The sequence below is a fragment of the Nematolebias whitei genome, chromosome 1 (genome assembly GCF_014905685.2).
Source record: "Nematolebias whitei isolate Nwh7 chromosome 1, NemWhi1, whole genome shotgun sequence".
Taxonomy (NCBI): Eukaryota; Metazoa; Chordata; class Actinopteri; order Cyprinodontiformes; family Rivulidae; genus Nematolebias; species Nematolebias whitei.
The window spans coordinates 85475851-85495251 of record NC_056498.1 but is presented as its reverse complement, the minus strand read 5'-3'; the positions used below and the strand labels follow the sequence as shown (position 1 = coordinate 85495251).

Genomic DNA, 19401 nt, shown 5'->3' with positions numbered 1-19401 from the left:
CCCATATATAGACTCCAGCCCAGGGGCCCCCATCCTCCTAAATCCGGCCCTGGTCCCATCAGTGTATGAATGTGATCGAAAGCTCTGATTAGTCTTTGTATAGATCTAGTATAGAGCTGTATGAATGGGTAAATGAGGCATGGATTGTTGTAAAGAGCTTTAAGTGTCTTGATATGATAGAAATGCACTACGTGTATAAGTACAGTGAATTTACCATTTAATTTCAAAAATATACCATACATTTGCTGAGGTTTGATATAATCCTTGACATGAGGTTAAGGAAGTACAGTTGTGTAAATTTAAGATTTTAAATAAATGCTCATAATATATAAATGGTTTTAGTCACTTGTGCAGTCTTTACAGAAGAGACTGCAGCAAATGGTGACTTTCTACAAAACGGCGTAAGATTTATGACAGCGTATTGGACCAGTCTGTAATAAAAATCAATAAATCTCCAGTTTTGAGATCAAAACTGTTATGATAGATTAAAATCTGATTTGGAGATTATAGTTGGTATTTTGTGAAAATTGATTCAAAAAATGAAACCAAATAAATTCCAGGTTAAATTTTTTGTTTCACAGCAACAACAAAGAGCTCAAAATGATTATGTCAAAATAAAGTCTAGATTTCTAGATCAGTCATAATGCCCAAAGTCAAGATGACATTTCACACATTAAATTGATATGCCCCAAATAAAATCAAAATACTAAATAAACGTTATGCCCAAAATAAAGTTGATTATCTACAATTAAACGTCTGGCAATGATACAGTTCAAATTTTGCAAAATGTCATTAATTTTACTGATAAAGTCACCAATAAAATTGACGATTTAAAATTAAATTTACGACAAGAATAGAGTCCAGCTTTCAAAATTAAAGTCAAGTTTAGAATCAGCTCAAATCTTCAAGGTTAATTTTGCTTTGTTGAGAATAAATTTGCAATATGAAGATTAAAAATGAAAAAGTCAAAATGCCATTTCAAGAATAACGTTATGATGAAGCATTAAACTTATTTTGAGAATAAAATTGGAATCAAACATTAAACCATCAGTGAGACAAGGACCTAAAGTCATGTGCAATAATGACTTACTTCATATTTGTTTTTTTAGAACATAAAACATAACCTCCATGTCAAGCTGTACACCACCTGTGAACCACTGAGGGTTAGGCTGCACTATAATTTTTCTTTCTTTTTTACTGAGCTATTCATAAGCTTCAGATGTTCTGAGAGCATTTTGAGGTTAACAATATGTGAATGTTTGAGACTTTTATTGTGAAGGGTTTTAATTTGAGTAGAGTTCTGCAGCTACGGCTGCTGCTGGAGTAAAGACCTGATGTCAAACTGGATTAAGAACATCTTGGGTTGTTTTCTGTAGTTTCCCTCGTAAAGACACTTTGCAATAGTAAAATAAACAAAAACAAACAACAACAACAGAATTCCTGAGCACACTGAGGTTTACTACCTTACATTAGGCAGGACTGTATAATATTTTTGAGTTTTAATCTTGAAACCGACAAACAAAAAAACTATTACCAGTATTCAACATTTTTTTCCTTTGGTGTAACCCAAATGTACAACTATAGGATTTTTTGAGCAATGCTCACACTCATGTTGCAGCTGATCTGTCGCAGTAGAAGGGTTAAATTACAACAACGGTAAAATCTGCTGTGAATAAAAATGGTCCAACTTGTCAGATAGTTGGTGAAAATTAAGATTTTTTTTTTTTCACAGCTTCCCTCAGTTTGACTCGATTTAATTTTCCAGAACAATAATAGAGTAACTGAACAGGTTGGTTTCAAACGACTCCTCATTTGAAGAGCTGAAGTCAATAAGGCCTAATTCTAAAGCACATCCCATCAGCCGAACCTAACCCTCAGATGATCTCAGTAATAATGTCTGCGTTTGTGTCTGGAGGTTTTGAAAGACACGATGATCCCAGAAAGTAAGTTGAAGTGTATCATCAAACAGTCTTATTAGGCAGGGCTTATTAAAACTAATCATTCACTTATTTGAATAGTGGGATCCCAATGAAGAAAATGTCAGGGAGGGGCAATCTTCACATTTGTCATTTTATGGTCCTATATTTAGAGGATATGAACGGGATTAAAGCTTTGGTGGAAAATGTAAATTGAGTGGTTTTAGAAATGAAATCTTTGCCAAGTTCATCTGGGAGTTAAGTTCTGGACAAACTTTTTAAAAGACTTTCCTAAATTAATATTTCTATTATCTTCACCAGGTGTTTGATAAAACACAACTTTGTTCGGGATGTTCCCTGAATGTGGGAAATTAAATGAAAACTAAAGAAATTGCATTTCCTGCAAAAATGTGGTGTGAATGAATGCAGAAGAACGTGCTGAAAAACAGCTGAAATTAGCTAAAAAAAATAAAATCATGATGAAATGTAGCTGTAATGGAAGAACAAGCCTCAGTTAGCAGAAGAAAGCAGAAAGAACACTTATTTGCTGAATTAGGTTTAAATAAGCAGAAATGAGCACACAAAAGGAAATTAGCTTTAAAAAGCTGAAATTAGCAAAAAATATCTAAAAAGGCAGAAAGAAGCTTAAATTACCTGATAGAAGCGGAGAGAACTGAAATGAGCTAATAAAAAATGTGGAATTAGCTGAAAAAGCCCAAATTAGCATTAAAAGTGCTAAATAGTAGCTGAAAGAGCAGAAAAAGCTGAAACTAGCAGAAAAAAAACTGAAAAGAGATAACAAGCTGGAATTAGCATAAAGATTTAATTAGGATGAAAGTAGCAGAAATTAACATGAAAAACTTGAATTTCTCTGAAAACAGATGAAATTAGCTAAAAATTGCTAAAAAGCTAGCTGAAAAGTTAGAACAAGCTAAAATTAGCAGAAGAAAGCATAAAGAACACATATTTGCCAATTAGGCTGAAAGAAGCAAAAAATTGCACAAAACGTGGAAATTATCTGAAAAAAGCAGAAATTTGCGCACACATACAAAAACCTGCTGAAAACTAAAAATCAGAAAACAGTTTAAATTACCAGAAGAAACTGAGAGCATATTTTTGCTGAATTAGGCAGAAAAAAAGTTGAAATTATTGCAAAAATGTGGAATTAGCTGAAAAAAATAAAAAATGTTGTAGTTAGCAGAAAGAACTTGAAAGGAAAACAGCTGAAAGTAGCTGATTTTTTTTTTTAATTTGCACAAGGAAGCTGAAAGAAGCTGAAGCAGAACAAAATGTGAAAGAAACGGTAAAAGCTTGTAAACAGATCTAAAGATGTTAAGGATGTAAAATGAACTCAATTCATTTTCTATGAGACAAAAAGTGACAGAAAAGGCCAAATATTTCAAAAAGCTAAAGTTGCACCAATACCAAAATCATAGCAGGATTGTCCTGAAAGAGCTAAACATTTTGATTTATGGTTTGTTGAAATAGCACAAAATTGTGGAATGAGAAAGATGCCTAAAACGTATGGAAGAAAAATGGATCACGGTGTGAATGAGCTCTAGAATAGCACCGCTCAAGGTGGCTGCATGTTGGAGCAGCTCTGTTACGTCCATTCTGGGATGTTGCTTTTGAAAACTTTAATTCCTCTTTTTCTGGATGGAAATCGCCTTTTTTTGGACGATTATTTCCTCTGTTATCGAATGCTGTGCAGCTGGAAGGATTATTACTGAAACAGTTTTGCTTTTGGATATTTGTTATGATGTGTAACCATGGCAACAAGGTTTGTTTGTTTTTTTACAACCTGATTAACAGCTTGATTAGCAGCTGATTAACATTTCTTAAAAGCTCAAATAATGTCTCAGCTACAGCCACAAATCCCAAATGAGTTAAAAAGGAGGTGCCATGGATGCATCCCCATCTACCTGGCGGAGGTGCTTGAGTACCTGACTGCCAAGATCCTGAAGCTGGTGGGAAACACGGTTGGAAACACAAGTCGTGACTACAAGAAGACCAAGATCATCCCGACACCTGCTGTCTGTCCACAATTACGAGAAGCTCAACAAGTTGCTGGGAGGAGTGACCATCGCTCAAGGAGGAGTTCTGCCTAAGATTCAGGTGGTCCTGCTGCCCAAGAAGACTTAGAAACCCACCAAGTCCAAGTAGAGAGATCAACATCTGCAGCCAGCTTCTTCAGATCTGTTCTAAGACAGACCACTACAAGAGATCCTTCCTGCCCACAGCCATTAGCATCTAGAACAACTCTTTATTGAAACCAGGATGATGAGTTACAACATTTAATTTCACTTTGGGATTTATAAAGTATTTTTGAATTGAATTGAAATTGAATGCTTCATAAACATTCACACAACTAGACCATTCCATGCTGCCTGTAGTTCCAATGCACGTCAAGTTTCTTCTTAATAATAAAGGTTTGACACAGTTCAGGTCCACAGGGCCAGCAAGGGAACGGATAATGCAAGATACATGTTAAATATTCTGCTTTAATGGTGTTTAGAACCTCAGCAGACAGTTGTACTTCCTTTGGAGGAGATTGCTGCTTGGATTTTATGCATGCAATAGTGTTTCTTACCCTCCGACTGTTATTCTTCTGTTCTCATCTGAATTTCTGATTTGATAATCCTCCCTCAGTTTTGGAAAAACCCAAACAAAAAGGTAAAAAAAAACAAGTCAAAATATCAGACTCAGTGGAATTACTGTGCTCAGACGTCTGGTAGAGGAACATCTATGAAACTTTGACAAAGTTTGCAAGAAACAAAACAGGACTTTGGCAAAGTGAGTGAGAAAACCTCCTTTCAGACATATAACTTTACAGAATCATTCAGTTTAATTAGGGTCACAGAATGTTGTACTGAACTAGTATTAAGACAGCTTTACCAGTTTATACACAAACACAATTTACATTTTAAGATTGATTTTGTTAAATTTACCATAGAATGTTCAGCTTTTGAGGTTGCCATGCACTTTAGGTTTGGAGCTGTGTAGACGTTCCCTAATTTTTCTTCCTGTTTCCACAAGTTTTACACATTCATCAGTACACGGGTATTTTTAACCTTCTCTTCATTCTGTCTCTCACTGTAGGAGGATTTATGGTTTTCTCTCCAATCCTCTCAGAGTGCAGAACGTGCACATCCAAACTCTCATTTACTTCCATCTGAGCTCAGAACTTCCCTTTCAAAGTTGGAAGAGAAGGGTATTTTATTAACTCATCATATTTATTTGTCCACCAGACTGTTTTGCCACTGACAGTAAACCAGTTATTTTTTCCAATTCAGCTTACAGCGTTCACACAACAACTGTGTGACTGAGGCTTACTGTCTTGTTTGCGTTTCTACCTGTCTGTATTCAAAGTGCTATCAGGGAGTGTGAGGTTACATTGGTGCTAAAGCAAAAAGGAATTTTCCGTTACGTATGTAGTTCTTCAGAATGTTGGTAAATAAAATATTTATGTGAAGAAGTTTGATTTCTGATCAAAGCTCGTAGGTCTGAGAAATGAGACAGTTTAGTTTCTAGTCGAGCTGTAGAAGAATGATGAGAACAGAGTAATGTCAAACTGAGGGAACAGGTTTTTATGACCTCACATTTAATTTCTACACATGACTCCTGGTGGATTTCATAACATTATGACACATTATGTTTGAAGTGTGAAAAAGTCCTGAGTCAAACCTCATGTCTTTAGATTTGGCATCCAAAAATCCACACTTATTGTTCAAAGTGGTCTGGAGTAAAAGCTTCCTGAAAGTCCTTCAAAACATGTTTTATTTAGAGGGGATTGGTTTATTTCATTTATTTTTTATGTGCCCCGCACCTTCCACAAAAAGCCACTTGGCTTTGATCTGAATATTAAAGACATAAAAAACAAAAAAGCGTCTAAAATCAAGTGATGTAGCAGAAATGTACTGACACATAATACATGATTAACAAAGAACCAGTTTTAAGTTGGATCTTTAGTCACAGCGGCATAAACAGTTATGTTTAGTATTATTATTATTATTTTATTTTTTTAAGTAATAAAGCAAAGAATACCAAACACAACACAGGTGATTTTCGAAGAATTATCTGTTGAACATTTGACAAGCAGTTGATGATATATTTTTGCTTTTCTCTTGCCCATGTGCTCATATTTAAGGCCCACAGTACACAGCATGTTGTTGTGGTCAGGACGAAGGAGTCACAATCCAAATGAAAACTCCAGACCTTCAGAAAGTTTGAAGACCTGTTGATCAAGACCACTTAACTGATTTAAAAAAAAAAAGGTCTGAATATTTGGAACCAGCAGAAATCAGAGCTGCACTTTTGCACTTTTCTGTATGTTGCTGTGTAAAAAAAATAATTTTAACAAAGCACATCACAGATTTGTTTCAACAGCCTTAAACAATCCACCTCCATCCCCCTCAGGCTGGATTAATTATCAGTTTGTTCCTGAGGACTGCATCTCTGATGATTACAACGAGCAGAGAGGTGACAGGAGCATGTGAGAAACTGTCTGCATGCACGGCTTTTGAAGGGGCCCCTCCAACGTCAGGGCCATGACAGTGTGCGGGCTGTCGTCCCTTCAAAATAACAACCAAGGGTGCGTGCTATGTGACCTTTCATCCAGCCAACATTAATTTGATCCATTACTTGTCAGGACGGCCAGCGATTGTATTGTCATCCATCAGAATGTGTGTCCTCCTGCTCCATTTAGCTACAAAGTCCAAACTGTTGGCCTCATTCAGCTGCCCCTTTCACATTTAGGTTCAGGAACTGAAGTCAGGTTTTGGGAGAGTGAAAAAAGTTCCTCCCTTGTGGAGAAAAAAATAATTTTCTTGTTGGAATCAAGAACTGGGTTGATCAGCATGACTGAACCATACCTGATTGTGGTCTCTTTAGGGCTGACCTAGGATGAGATGACATGTTTCAAACGTTTACCAATTGGTGAACACAATTATTGTGAGATGTTTTCATTTGATTTAATGTTGAAATTTCATTTCCGATGAAAATAGTATGAAAGGACAGATAACACAAGAGTTGAATAAAAAGCAAACTGGTTCTTCTTTAGAACCAAAGACACGGTTTGGATGAAAGCCAAAATGTCTTCTTGCAGGCTCATTGTGTCCTGAAGGACTCAGAATCAGTTGGGGAACTTCAGATGAGGTCTTATGGATGTTTTAAACTACTATGGCTGAGAAAGTTAACTGCCCATGAACCATGTGTTTGAGTTAGCAGAGAGATACTGCAGGTGCAGCTAGCAGTCCAAGGTTGCCTCCGAGTCTGTCTGTGAGCTTGGAGCTGATAAGCATATAAAAACAAGCCTCACACACTGCCTGTGGCAGATTCTTGTGACTGGGCTCCATGTAGAGTTGTCATTTCTAACCCAGGCCCAAAGCCCAGCCTGACCCGACCTGAATTTGGGGCGGGCAAGGCCATGATAATGTGCTGGATGGGCGGGTTGCGAATCCGCTGTGATACAATTATATGGTAACATGGCCTGCCATACCATCACCAGCCGCACGCGGCCATTTCACCGCAAACTGACCGACCTTGAAAGAGGTAAAATAAAGTTCAGTTAAGCTTCAGATGGGACGATACTGCCAGTCAACAGCCGCTGCACTCAGAGGACGCATGCGACTGACGACCCAAACAGGTCAGATCCCAAAGCAGACATGTCAGAGCAGGGTCCCTGTCTGAGTAATGCAGAATGCAGGCAGAAACAGGGTTTAAATGCTGTTTGATGACCAGGAAAGGACAAACACCCCCTCAGCTCCGATCTTCTGCCCCTTTTATTCAGACGCGCGTCCCCAGCCATTAATAACTAATAAAAATGTTGTTTTATTCCGGGTTCTGACCTGTACTTACTGTTAATTTGTCGGGTCAGGTGGGGTTCAGAAATCATGGCTGTGGGCTGGGGCCAGGTCTGATCTGATTTTTTTGGGCCCGAATGCAACTCTAGCTCCATGCATGTATACTTTTTGTACATCTGTGTAACCTGTTGTGATAAGCTGTCCTTGCAAGTAAAACTGGTTAAAAATCTCCTATCATCAAGTGTAGCTTCTGTTGAGTAAGTAAGATCAGGATCAGTAAGAGAGGATATTTTATCCAACAGAATCTCAGCTAACAACATTATGGGAGAACAACCAGCCTGGAACAAATGCTTCAGTTGACAGGACTGAGCGGTGTAGAGCATTCTCCCAGATTCTTGTTGAAGCATTGAGTCCTATTTATTGGACAAACCAGTGCTGTTTGTCCAAGTTCTTACATCCAACACATGATCTGCCAATGGTCTCTGAGTTAATTTACTTCTGAAAATTGAATAGAGTGATTTTCTCCAAAGCTCTTGGGCCACATTTGCTCTGTAGAAAATTGAGTGAGGTCAACTGAGTGTTTATCTCAGAATAATATTCAAACAGGATTGCAGGAAAACACTGTCAGAAGGACATTTCATTGTCAAGTGTTAGACTGACTAAACTGTCAATATATATTTTTTCTATTATCATCACACCCTGTCCTATGTTACTGCAGGCGTTTATTACGGGTGTCAGTAAGCACCGAAGCAAACTTATTACTGCTCACCAACAGATTTGATCAACTATTATTGTTTGTCGTTTGTCATTTTATTAACTAGCACAAGAAAATTTTATCACATCACATCTGTTTTAGAATCTCTTCAATAGTCTCGCCCCACCTTAACTTTCCGAGCTGCTATGCCCTTAAAGCCTAGTTCAATAGACGTACGATGTCAGATCTCATTGACATGGTTATAGACCGTCTTTTTCCTCATTGACCTTTTATATTCAAATAAGAACAGTGGGGGAGAAATCCTAAGTTTTCCCAGTGCAGCACATGTCAAACGCTATCAGACTCAACGCAGACAGCACCGTTTTCAGAGTGGATGTTTATTTTTTGTTGATAATGGAGGAGTTGGAGAAGGAGCTGTCGTTAACTGAGGACAGGCAGTATTTTGTACATTTGTCACAAACGTATTACTACCATACCACCACCATTACCACCATTTCCAACGGACAGTATTGGAACATGCCCCTACGCTACCCGGACGAGGCACACTCTCTCTTGGTCAGAACCACCATGGAGAGCCACTGGTTCTCTGTGCTATCTCCTGAGTGCTCATAATTGTCCAATCTCCTTCTACAAGTTCTTTTACCATCTTTGTATGTTTTGTTTATTTACTTTATCATTTTTACTGGAATAGTTGTAATGCTAGCTGTCATGTTTTTTGCCCTGTCATGCTCTAATCCCAAGCCTTGCTTTCCAGCCACGCCCCTCGTCACCGCCGCCTAATCAAGCTCATTCCATTCGCCTGTTCAAACTCTATTTAAGCCTCAAACTCACACTCATTCTCTGCCAGATTATCACTCATTCTCTGCCAGATTATCAAACGCAGTGTGGAAGTGCATGTTCAATGTTCTTGTCACAGCTCTCTCTGATCATCTTGTCTTGACCCTATGCCTGTCTTTTGGATTATCGACCTGCCTGCTTCTTACCTTTGACTCTGTCGTCCTTCTTATCACGGTACTGACCTTCCCTTCTGAACCTACGACTACGCCTCACAGATCTCACTCTTGGATTTATTCTTGGACCTCTGATACCCTGTTTATGATTCCCAACGTCACGCCTGTTTCTCACCTCTGGATCTTCCTCTGGATCACGTCCCTCTCAAGCCTAAGCCTCAGCTGCAGTCCTCTATGTGATTGTGACGTCACCCTGCCCTGCTCCTTCAGGTGGCGCTCATCTTACTTGCATGAGAAGGTTAGTGGCTGTCATTCTATTTACCTTCACAATCACAGACAGGACTGCAGGCAAGGAGCAGGCAGGTCGACAATCCAAAATACAGATTTGGGGTCAAAACAAGGTGGTCAGAGAGAGCTGTGACAAGAACGCTGGACATCTACTACCACAATGGGTTTGATAATCTGGCAGAGAATGAGTGTGAGCTTGAGACTTAAATAGAGCTTGAAATAGGTGAGCGGAATGAGCTTGATTAGGCAAAGGTGCAGAGAGGCATGTCTGGAAAGCAAGGCTTTGGATTAGAGCATGACAGTGTGAAAAACATTGAGTTTGACACATGTGCTTTACATAAATAAACATACAAGTTCTGACCAACCACACAATGCTTGCATAGTTCTGAGAAGTGGTTCTGACTGGGGCAATGCACAAGACGGGGTGTCAGAGGTAAGAATAGAAAACTACACAATTTTTGTCATGCACCCAGGTCAACGAGACATGGGACCGGGACTTCTCATGGACTATAAATCAGCTTTAATGTACCTACCTATCAGGTCAACCGAGCTGCTCCTGACTTTACTAAAAACTAGATGTAAGGGGAGTGGGATTAGAGGATGGTGTGGTCAAACTTGTGGAAATAGTTACCGTAGTCAGATAATTGCATTAGTCAGACATGTTCCTTGGCTGCTTTTGTCTTCTCTTGAAATTCATTTTTAATTTTAGTTTTTGCTGCTTTTTAAATGTTAATTTTTATGGGGGTTTTTTTGAATAATTTCTGTTTTTATTCTTTAAAAGTATGTTGTTTTTTCTGCATTGCACTGTGAAGTGCTTTGTTCCTTTGCGTTTTAAAGAACTGTATTAATAAAACTGGACTGGATGATCAAAATTGTTGTTTTTTGTATCGTACCTAAAAAAATTTGGGAAAAAACTTGTACAAAAACATTAAGTTACATTAAGCCGATTGCTTAGGAATACAGTACCGTAGTGCTCTATGACTGTTGGAAGCAGTAGATTGTGTGCCTTGGATGGAATTTAAAAAAAAAAACTAAAGAAAAAGTTGTACTTCACAGTAAAACATAATTCTGAGTTAAACAGATGATAGAAAGTCTATTGGGCTTTACTGTTGATGTGTATTGAAGTTTTAGGGAATCACTGCAATGTTAATATTTAAAATGGCTTCACTTTTTAAATGTTTTACTTTTATGGATCACTGATTACAACAACTGTGTTGGAAACATCCTCGTGGTTGAGCTGAAGTACCCACCCTGACCCGAGCCTCTGTGAGGTTGGTCCACACCGCAATCTCCTCCCGGGTGCTCATATCTGGGTAACGGTTCCTCTGGAAGGTGGCCTCCAGCTCCTGAAGCTGCTGGCTGGTGAAGTGTGTCCTCTGCCTCCGCTGCTTCTTCTTCAGAGAGCCGTCCTCAGCGCTGGACTCGTCCAGCTGGTTCTGGTGGGATTTCTCAGTGTCTGCAGAGAGTCAGGAGGAAAAGTTCAACCAAGGTCAATGAATACAATTTGAAGGGAAAAAAAATCATCTGGTAACGCTTCTGTGGTAATCTTTATTTATATTTTATTCATTATTATTTGATTAAAGAGCAGCATGGTGGTGCAGTTGGTAGAGCTGCCACCTCTCAGACAGAAGGTCGCCGGAACAAATCCTGTCTGATGGGGCCATTCTGGGTGGAGTTTGCATGTTCTCTCCATGCATGGTCGGGTTTTCTCCAGGTACTCCAGTTTCCTCTCACAGACCAAAAACATGCATGTTAGACTGATTGATAACTCTAAATTGTCCCTAGGTGAGTTTGTCTCGTTTGTCTCTGTTCCTGTGATGGACTGGAGACCTGTCCAGGGTGTCCCCTGCACAATGATTGCTGGATGGCACCAGAAGATATGTTTGGGTTTTATATTTCTGACATCAGTTCATAAAATAATCTGCCTTGGTGACTCATATGATCACCAGTATCATACTGGAAAAATTAGACAAGAACACCTCCATCATTGGTTAGTCGTTGTTGTTTTTTTAATCTGGAAATAAACCATAGAGTATATAACGTCCTGATGCAAGATCAATAATCCAGATAGATAAATCTGACAAGGTTAAGTCAGGTCTGTCAGTATCCATCCATCAATCCATCTATTATCTTTTACCCATTTCTTCCATTTTGGGTTATGGTGGTCACCGGTGCCCATGTCCAGCAATCATTGTGCGAGGGGCGGGGGTACACCCTGGACAGGTCTCCTGTCCATCACAGGGATACATAGAGACAAACAACCATTCACTCTCTCACTCACACCTAGAGACAATTTAGAGTTAACAATCAGTCTAACGTGCATGTTTTTGGTCTGTGGGAGGAAACTGGAGTACCCGGAGGAAACCCACACAGAGAGAACATGCAAACTCCACCCAGAAAGTCCCCCGGACCAGGATTTGAACCGGGGACCTGCTCACTGAGAGGCAGCATACCAGTTGTTCCACCGTGCTGCCCACCAGTATCCACTTTTGATAAAAGTCTAAATGTTTCAACAAAGAAGAATTTGTCCAGAGAACCTGACTTAACTTTGTTAAACTTATAGTATATAGTTTAATTTTATGACTTTATTGTTTTATGATAGTATATAGAGCATTTGCAAAGTAATTCTGCTGACTGTCAAAGTGCAACAAAAACATAGATACATTTATGGGAGAAGAATTCAGATACTAACTTTAGTGAAAACCTGGTATTTAAAACACTAAAGACAAATATCATTAGAACACAAAGAACAGCATTACCTTTTGTTTTATGAATTCAAAATATAAACTCACACAGACGATGCATTACAGAAGTTAAAGGATTTTAACAGACAAATTCTTGCATATGCAAAATATATTGTGTTGTCGTTGAACATTTTTATAAGAGCTGTTGGTTTGGTCCAGTGCAATATTATTTTATTTTTGATGTATGGAAGTTAAACTTTATCACCAAATGAAAGTCTTTGAGTTACAACTGTGAATTATGGCCACCCAGAAGGAGGAAAACATGTTTCATTGGTTTATTACCAAGTTCTAAGATTAAAATCTAAATGTTAAGGAAAAGATCAAAAATAATATTTCCAAAATAAAGTTGAAATTATGCAACTAAAATTGTTATTTTGGGATGTAAACCACCACAGTTACCAAAACCAGCATGTGCCTTGTGTAGATGAACTAGTGACTTTATAGTAAAAAAAAAAAAGTATATTATTTTAGTCCATATACTGTAACTGCTGTCTGGAGTTATTTCTAACCTGTAAATAATGGTTCCCTATTCCTAGTATTTCAGGCTGTAGTGTAAGTTTTACTAGAACAAAATACAAATAGAGATATTTGTTCTTGATGATTTGAAAGTCTTTGGAAATGTGCAATTAAGTTTGAGACTTTTATTGTGAAAGGTTGAAGGAAATTAAGTGAATTCTAACGATATTGGGGTGATAAACTATACTGTACCTCAAAGTGGTTGAAAAAAATGTTTTCTAGTTTAAGTTTAATCCTCGACTACACTAATAATGAAAAACAGAACAAATACAGTCAGCTTCAGGAGCACAGCAGGATTTACTTCCTCAGTTTTAAGCTCAAAATACTTTATTTTTAACCCTTCAACTTTAATCTCAAAACTTGGAAACAAAAATACTAAAATCTTCATTTTATTTGTGGATTGACCTCCCATACCAAGGCTTTAACAGTTCCAGTCTGTATTTGTATGTACTTGTACTTCCTTCATATAAAGTTTAGATAGATAACTTTACTAATTGTCTTTTCTATGTATAATATTTATTTGTTGTGATCTGGCGCTACATAAAATATATAAGTTTGTTGTGTTAAAAACATTATGTTCAAAACTGAACCAAGTATTTTAAATGTTTGGACGCATCATTACTGATTTGCCTCAGAAGCCCTGACCACCAACAAACTGACACTCCTCGTGTGGTTGAGTACATGTATGTTAATAAACCAACCTGATCCCAGCTAAATGTAACCGGATCTGATGTGATCCAAGTAAAATCCCTCCATCGCCTCCAGGTCTAAAATGACGAGTGCAGACGTAACGTTGGACCAGCAGGATGGCTGCAAACAATGCCTTACATGCAAAACTCTTCAGTGATTGTTTTGCCCCCAGCGCAGTCGGTTTGAAGGACCACACATCCGTGTTATGTCTGCTGGCTCTCCTCTCTGCCAGATCCCACTCCCGCAATTTGAAGACCTCACAGAAAGGAGTGAAATTAGCTGGGCAGCTAATCCCGTGGATCAGGCTTTTGTGGCTGGGGCAGGTTGGGCTCTGTTTGGTGAGGGCTTAGCTCTCTGGGAGCCGTTCGAAATGATCAGCAGGGTTTAAAAAGAGGCTCCGCAGGGCCACCAGCAAAACCAATAAGGGCCAGGCCGGGGCTGTTATCTGGCAGTAAACTGACACTGGGTAAGCTGTCACTTAAGGCCAAAGTCTATAACACAATACAGAGGAAAGACCGGGCCTATTTAGAGTAACTCGCCAAGCAACAATAGGAGCAATCTGACTGATAATGTGCCGACATGACAGAGCTGCTCCGGGTCAGTGTCGCTGAGGGCTTTAATCTGGAAAAACCTCGCAGAGAAGCTTTTAAACAAATCACTTTTCAACCTGAGAGCAGAAAAATAATCTAAATATATTGACCAAATAAATAAAGATGCACCACAAATACAAAAGCTAAATTGCCATCTGGACTTTGTTCGGTATCTCGTCCATGTCAGGACTTTTGAACGAGTTGTCGACAGCTGCATCACAACAGCTGCATCACAACAGCTGCATTACGTTTCATTCTATGAGAGTGATGCAGTCGTGGCTCGCTGCCTGAGGCCCAGGCGTCGGCTCCATGTGGTTAGGTGTGGATCTGAAGAGCTGAGCCCACATTTAAGCTCATCATTTTTTGTCATTGTAAAGAAAAGTAAAAGACAGAAATCTGATTGTAATGATGATTAAACAGAAGAAAAGCCCAGCAGGCATAAACCGACAAGTGCTTCCCCTTGTTTGTCACAGAGAGAGAGAAAAAAACGTCATAAGAGACATTTGTTGTTCACCTACTGTCTCTGCAGCAGGTGGTGGGATGTGGCTATTTGCTGGAACCTTCAACATTGCTTCAAAGAACTAATTCAAATATGATTTTAATTGCAAAAAAAATATTTAAAAAAATACAAATTTAATGGCAGAAACAACAATGTTTCCCATTAAAGAAAGCAGCCAACTTTATATGTTTGGTTCACAAAATCCCAAAATTATCTTGTAAAAACTTTACGTTGCGCAAAACTATTTGTATGTCACCGTTTTATTTTCAAAAATCAGTTTGCAATGAAATGATTTATTCTTTATTAGTTAATAACTAAATAACAACTAGCTAAATATTCTAATGTAAAAAGAACAATAAATTTCCACAAAATAAAGGTGTTTGGTCAAACAGGGATTCACTGAATGAGTTTTCATTTCCTTTTAAAAGACATGAAAGCATTTTTACACCACGTCTCCTCAAAATAGTTTGTGTTTGACAGTTTAGCAATTAGATTGGGTTACACACACGTAAACACACACTGTCCTAGTGGCAGTGATGGGGGGGGGGGGGGCTGCGGATATACAACACATGATTCAGGGTCAAAACGTGGAAATATGAGGCATTCAGCCTGCAGGTGTGCCTGATGAAAGAAACACATCATGTTGTAATTTGTCCTTAAGGCAGATGGGTTGAAATGAGATTCTTGATGGATCCAAACGGAGGATTTTATTGGTCTTAATGCATTCTGAGCCTCTGGAGAGAAAACCTGCATTTCCATATTCAAAGTCCGACAGAGGAGGATTACACTGGAGCCTTTTGGCCCTCAGGCCTCAGGAGGAGACACATCTCTTAATTATTATTTATTAAAATCCTTTTTTGTATTTTAGTATTAATTTTGTTTGCTATAAATGCACATTTAATGCCACTGAAAGTTGTTTCTAAACTAAATACAACAATTATTCTTCTGTCTCAGTCAAGATTTTTGATTTTCATCTCTTCCCTTTGGTAAAACTCATGAATACAAGAAAACAAACAGAGCGTTGTGCTGGGACTTCTGGGTGCAGTACATCAGACAATGTAGACAAAAGAATTACACAAACACACCAAATAAATATGTTGATAACCTTTAAGAGTTTAAATACAATCACAGTCTAAATTTTTATGATTTTTGAAAAATTTCCTCCAAATGATTAACTTCCAGTATGATGATGTCACCCTTAGCTGTCAAACTCTTCCTATTTACTTGTATTTTTTAAATAGTTTAAATGTAAGATGTTTGTCTTCTTGTCAGTGTGTCTTGTCACCGTCCTTTAATTTTAAATTCCTCTCAATCCTAAACTCTCACTGGCTTCCACAGTTCCTGAATGTTCTCTTTAAATTAAAAAAAGTTATGGTTCTTTTTAACTTGTCGTATCTTCTACAAAAACACAACATACACATTGATGTAGCAATCAGATGTTTGTTACAGTTCAGGACTTTTTTAATTTTCTCACAGTGATTTTTCACAAAGTTTCACAAAATGAAGACATTTGTTCTCCAAAGAAGAAAACGACGTCGTCTGTTTTACTCGCAGCCTTGTTTGAGAGTTCTTGACGCTTGTTCTGGACATCACCTGTGCAGAATGTGTTGAGTGGGCAACAATCTGAGGTGGAAGCAGTTGATGTGGACAAGAGGAAATGTTGACGTTCTTGCTATCAGGACGTCTGCTCTCGAGGTGCTCGTGAAAAATGAAACGTCGTGGACAGAACAAACTTTGTTCTTATTCTTGCCACCTTCAGAAAGTGAACGTTTCTCCATTCCTTCGGTGCTTTACATTCCAGCACGTGTTCCATGTGTTATTCAAGAGGGCTGTCAGGGAGTGACTGACAGGGTGTGTGGTTGCCATGGTGCAATGGCAGCAGCTTTATCATTACTTTGGATCTTGGTTCTCTTTATAATTCTTATATACAGTAGTTTATACATATGGCAGCGTAAATTATTACAACATAGATTCTAAGTTCTGGTTTGGCTTTATAGAATAAAAATAATATCATTTGTTGAACTAATGTAGTTTGTTAAAATAATATAGTTTAACAAAGCATCAAAGTTCATACTCAATCATCCAGGTACCAAATCTAATAATGCTCAATCAGGGCAACTTGGGACTCCTCAGACTGATGAAGCCCTCTGGATAGAGGGCGAAACGTCTCTACAAAAAAGAAACTATCCAGATGACCTGACTGAGAATTATTGGATAGTTTCACAAACTATATTAGTCATACTGTAAAATAATCATTTGGAGGATTTTTTTTTCTTCCAAATTGATAAAATTTAAGCTGTGATTGTATTTAAACTCTTCAGGTTATATATTAGTCAAACTACAGTATATATCAGCAGCATTCTGTAAAATTTCCTCAGAAAATGTTCTAATTGTTTTTCAGTTTTTCTCTATGTGTACAAATATTATATATTTATCAGAAATGATTTCTCTTCCTGGGTGGCACGGTGGCGCAGCTGATAGAGCTGCTGCCTCTCACCGAGAAGGTTGCCAGATCAAATCCCGGCCGGGGACCATTCTGAGTGGAATTTGCATGTTCTCTCTGTGCAGTCACGGGTTTTCTCCAGGTACTCCAGTTTCCTCCCACAGACCAAAAACATGCATGTTAGGCTGATTGGTAACTCTAAACTGTCTCTAGGTGAGAGAGAAAGTGAATGGTTGTTTGTCTCTATGTGTCTCTGCGATGGACTGGAGACCTGTCCAGGGTGTCCCTCGCCTCTCGCACTGTGATAGCTGGACATGAGCACCAGTGACCCCCGCGACCCGAAAATAAAGAAGCAGGTAAAGATGATGGATGGACCTTGGATTATAAATGAAACTGTATTTTTTAATCCAGCAGTGTTAATCTATAGAGATGGTGAGGCGTGTGTGTGTGCGTGTGTGTGCGTGCGTGTGTGTGTGTGTGTGTGTGTGCGTGTGTGCGTGCGTGCGTGCGCGTGTGTGTGTGTGTGCGTGTGCGTGTGTGTGTGTTTAGGTGCTTATTTTTGACTCACCGCTGGTGTCCTGACCCTTACATCCCTGCTCGTGCTGGGGGGTCCCGGAGTCAGAGAGCGACAGCGCCGGGCTGCGGGCCTCGCTGTCCGTCAGCAGGTTAAAATCCATGACCAGGCTCTGCACAGGAAGACAAACAGGAAGACAAGCAGGCGTCTGATTCCCAACACTGAACTCATTTTGAATGACTTATAACTCAAGTGTTCGTGTTTTTCACAAAGATCTCTATATTCATTAAAAACACCATACATCAGATGTCTCTCTCTATTTAATTAGACACATTTTATAAACATCACAGTCTGTAACATTATTTGTTGTGGATTGTGTTGAATTTCTGAGCAGGCATCAGGACATTATTTGTTGTGCATCATCACATCGGGACTCATTGTCTCTCTCCTGCAGGAGTTTTGTCAGATGTGAACTTGATTAGGATTTTAATGAAGACCAGGATGAGGAAGACTCTGCATTCTTTCTGATTGTGCAGAAGAAAAAGTTAAAGCTACTGGATGCAGTTTTTGTGTAGTGATGGTTTGTGTCATCACATGCTGTTTCTATTCTCTCCCCAGTCCTTCCATTGGCCCGGGGTGGAGGCTGTGATCCTGATCCCTTTTAAAGGAGGCTGACACAAGCTATTATAACAATCGGCTCTATTTTGAGGGCGAACACATGAGGAGACCAACAAAGGCCCCTCACCGTGACACTTTCCAGCCCAGTTCAAAGCTGGGTAAAGTCGACTCGCTGCCTTCAGAGTAGCTGCTTGTAGCTAACGCCTCGACGATCTGGACAGGAAGGAGGGTAAAAATCTGCTCGAGCTGGGAGACGTTTAGGAATGATTTGTGGCTTTGATGCAAATCAAGTCAAATGTCGGCTTGATGTGCTGGAGACAAGAACGGATGCAGGCAGAAACATTGATGAGCTCTGGTAACTTCATTGTAAAATGGCAGCTGCAAAGTGCAACGAAACAAGATTAAAGATCAGAAGGAAGAGTGTCTCTTAACCAAACTCAGCTCTAGTTTACTGCCTGCAGTGTTTACCACTGTGGCATCCCTTTGTATTCAGTCACATGTACCTTTTGATGCCTCACACACACTTGGAACAACAAGCGCAGCACACTGACCGTCTGACTTCACTAAACCTGAACCAAAGCAATTATCACACCGTCTGAAGTTGTTCAACCAGATTCATCAGTAAACCCTCTGCTCCTCCAATAATCCATGATGGAAAATAAACCAACCAGTAACATCAGGAGGGAAAAAATGCACAGGTTTAATTGACTAAACAGAATTTTGCTTGTTTGACCATAAATAAATTGAGTTGAGGATTGTCAGCAATTTGTTTTTGTTTGGCCATCAAATAAAGGCCAAATGAGTTAGATCAACATGTACCAAACCCGAGCTTCATTACTTCAAACCACTGACACTGAACTACTGCACGCACTCCACGCAGGCTTCAACTTGCACAGAATCTCGCTACAATGTAACAAGTACGTGTAATTATTGACCTCAGGGCCGTTAGTGAAGGATGAAATAAAGAGTTTTGTCAACCTCTAGAAGACCTGAACACAAAATCAACTTTAGATGTTTTTTATAATTATTCTGAAGGTACACGATCTCCTTTATTAAACTGAAATATATACAGTATGTTTTAAAGAATTTAATAGCACATTTCCTTGGAAAAAGGGAT

General features: G+C 38.9%; 1 protein-coding gene across 1 annotated transcript in view; it reads right to left on the bottom strand.

Annotated features, from left to right (window-relative positions):
* pitx3 (paired-like homeodomain 3) overlaps positions 1–17829 on the bottom strand; it is a 23127-nt gene extending 5298 nt beyond the window's left edge. Inside the window, exons 1-2 of the mRNA XM_037687916.1 lie at positions 17721–17829; positions 10921–11126 (exon numbers count right to left, since the gene is read on the bottom strand). Of these exons, the coding sequence (XP_037543844.1) occupies positions 10921–11126; positions 17721–17829 (315 nt within the window). The remainder of the gene's footprint in view (positions 1–10920; positions 11127–17720) is intronic.
* Positions 17830–19401: the final 1572 nt, after the last annotated feature.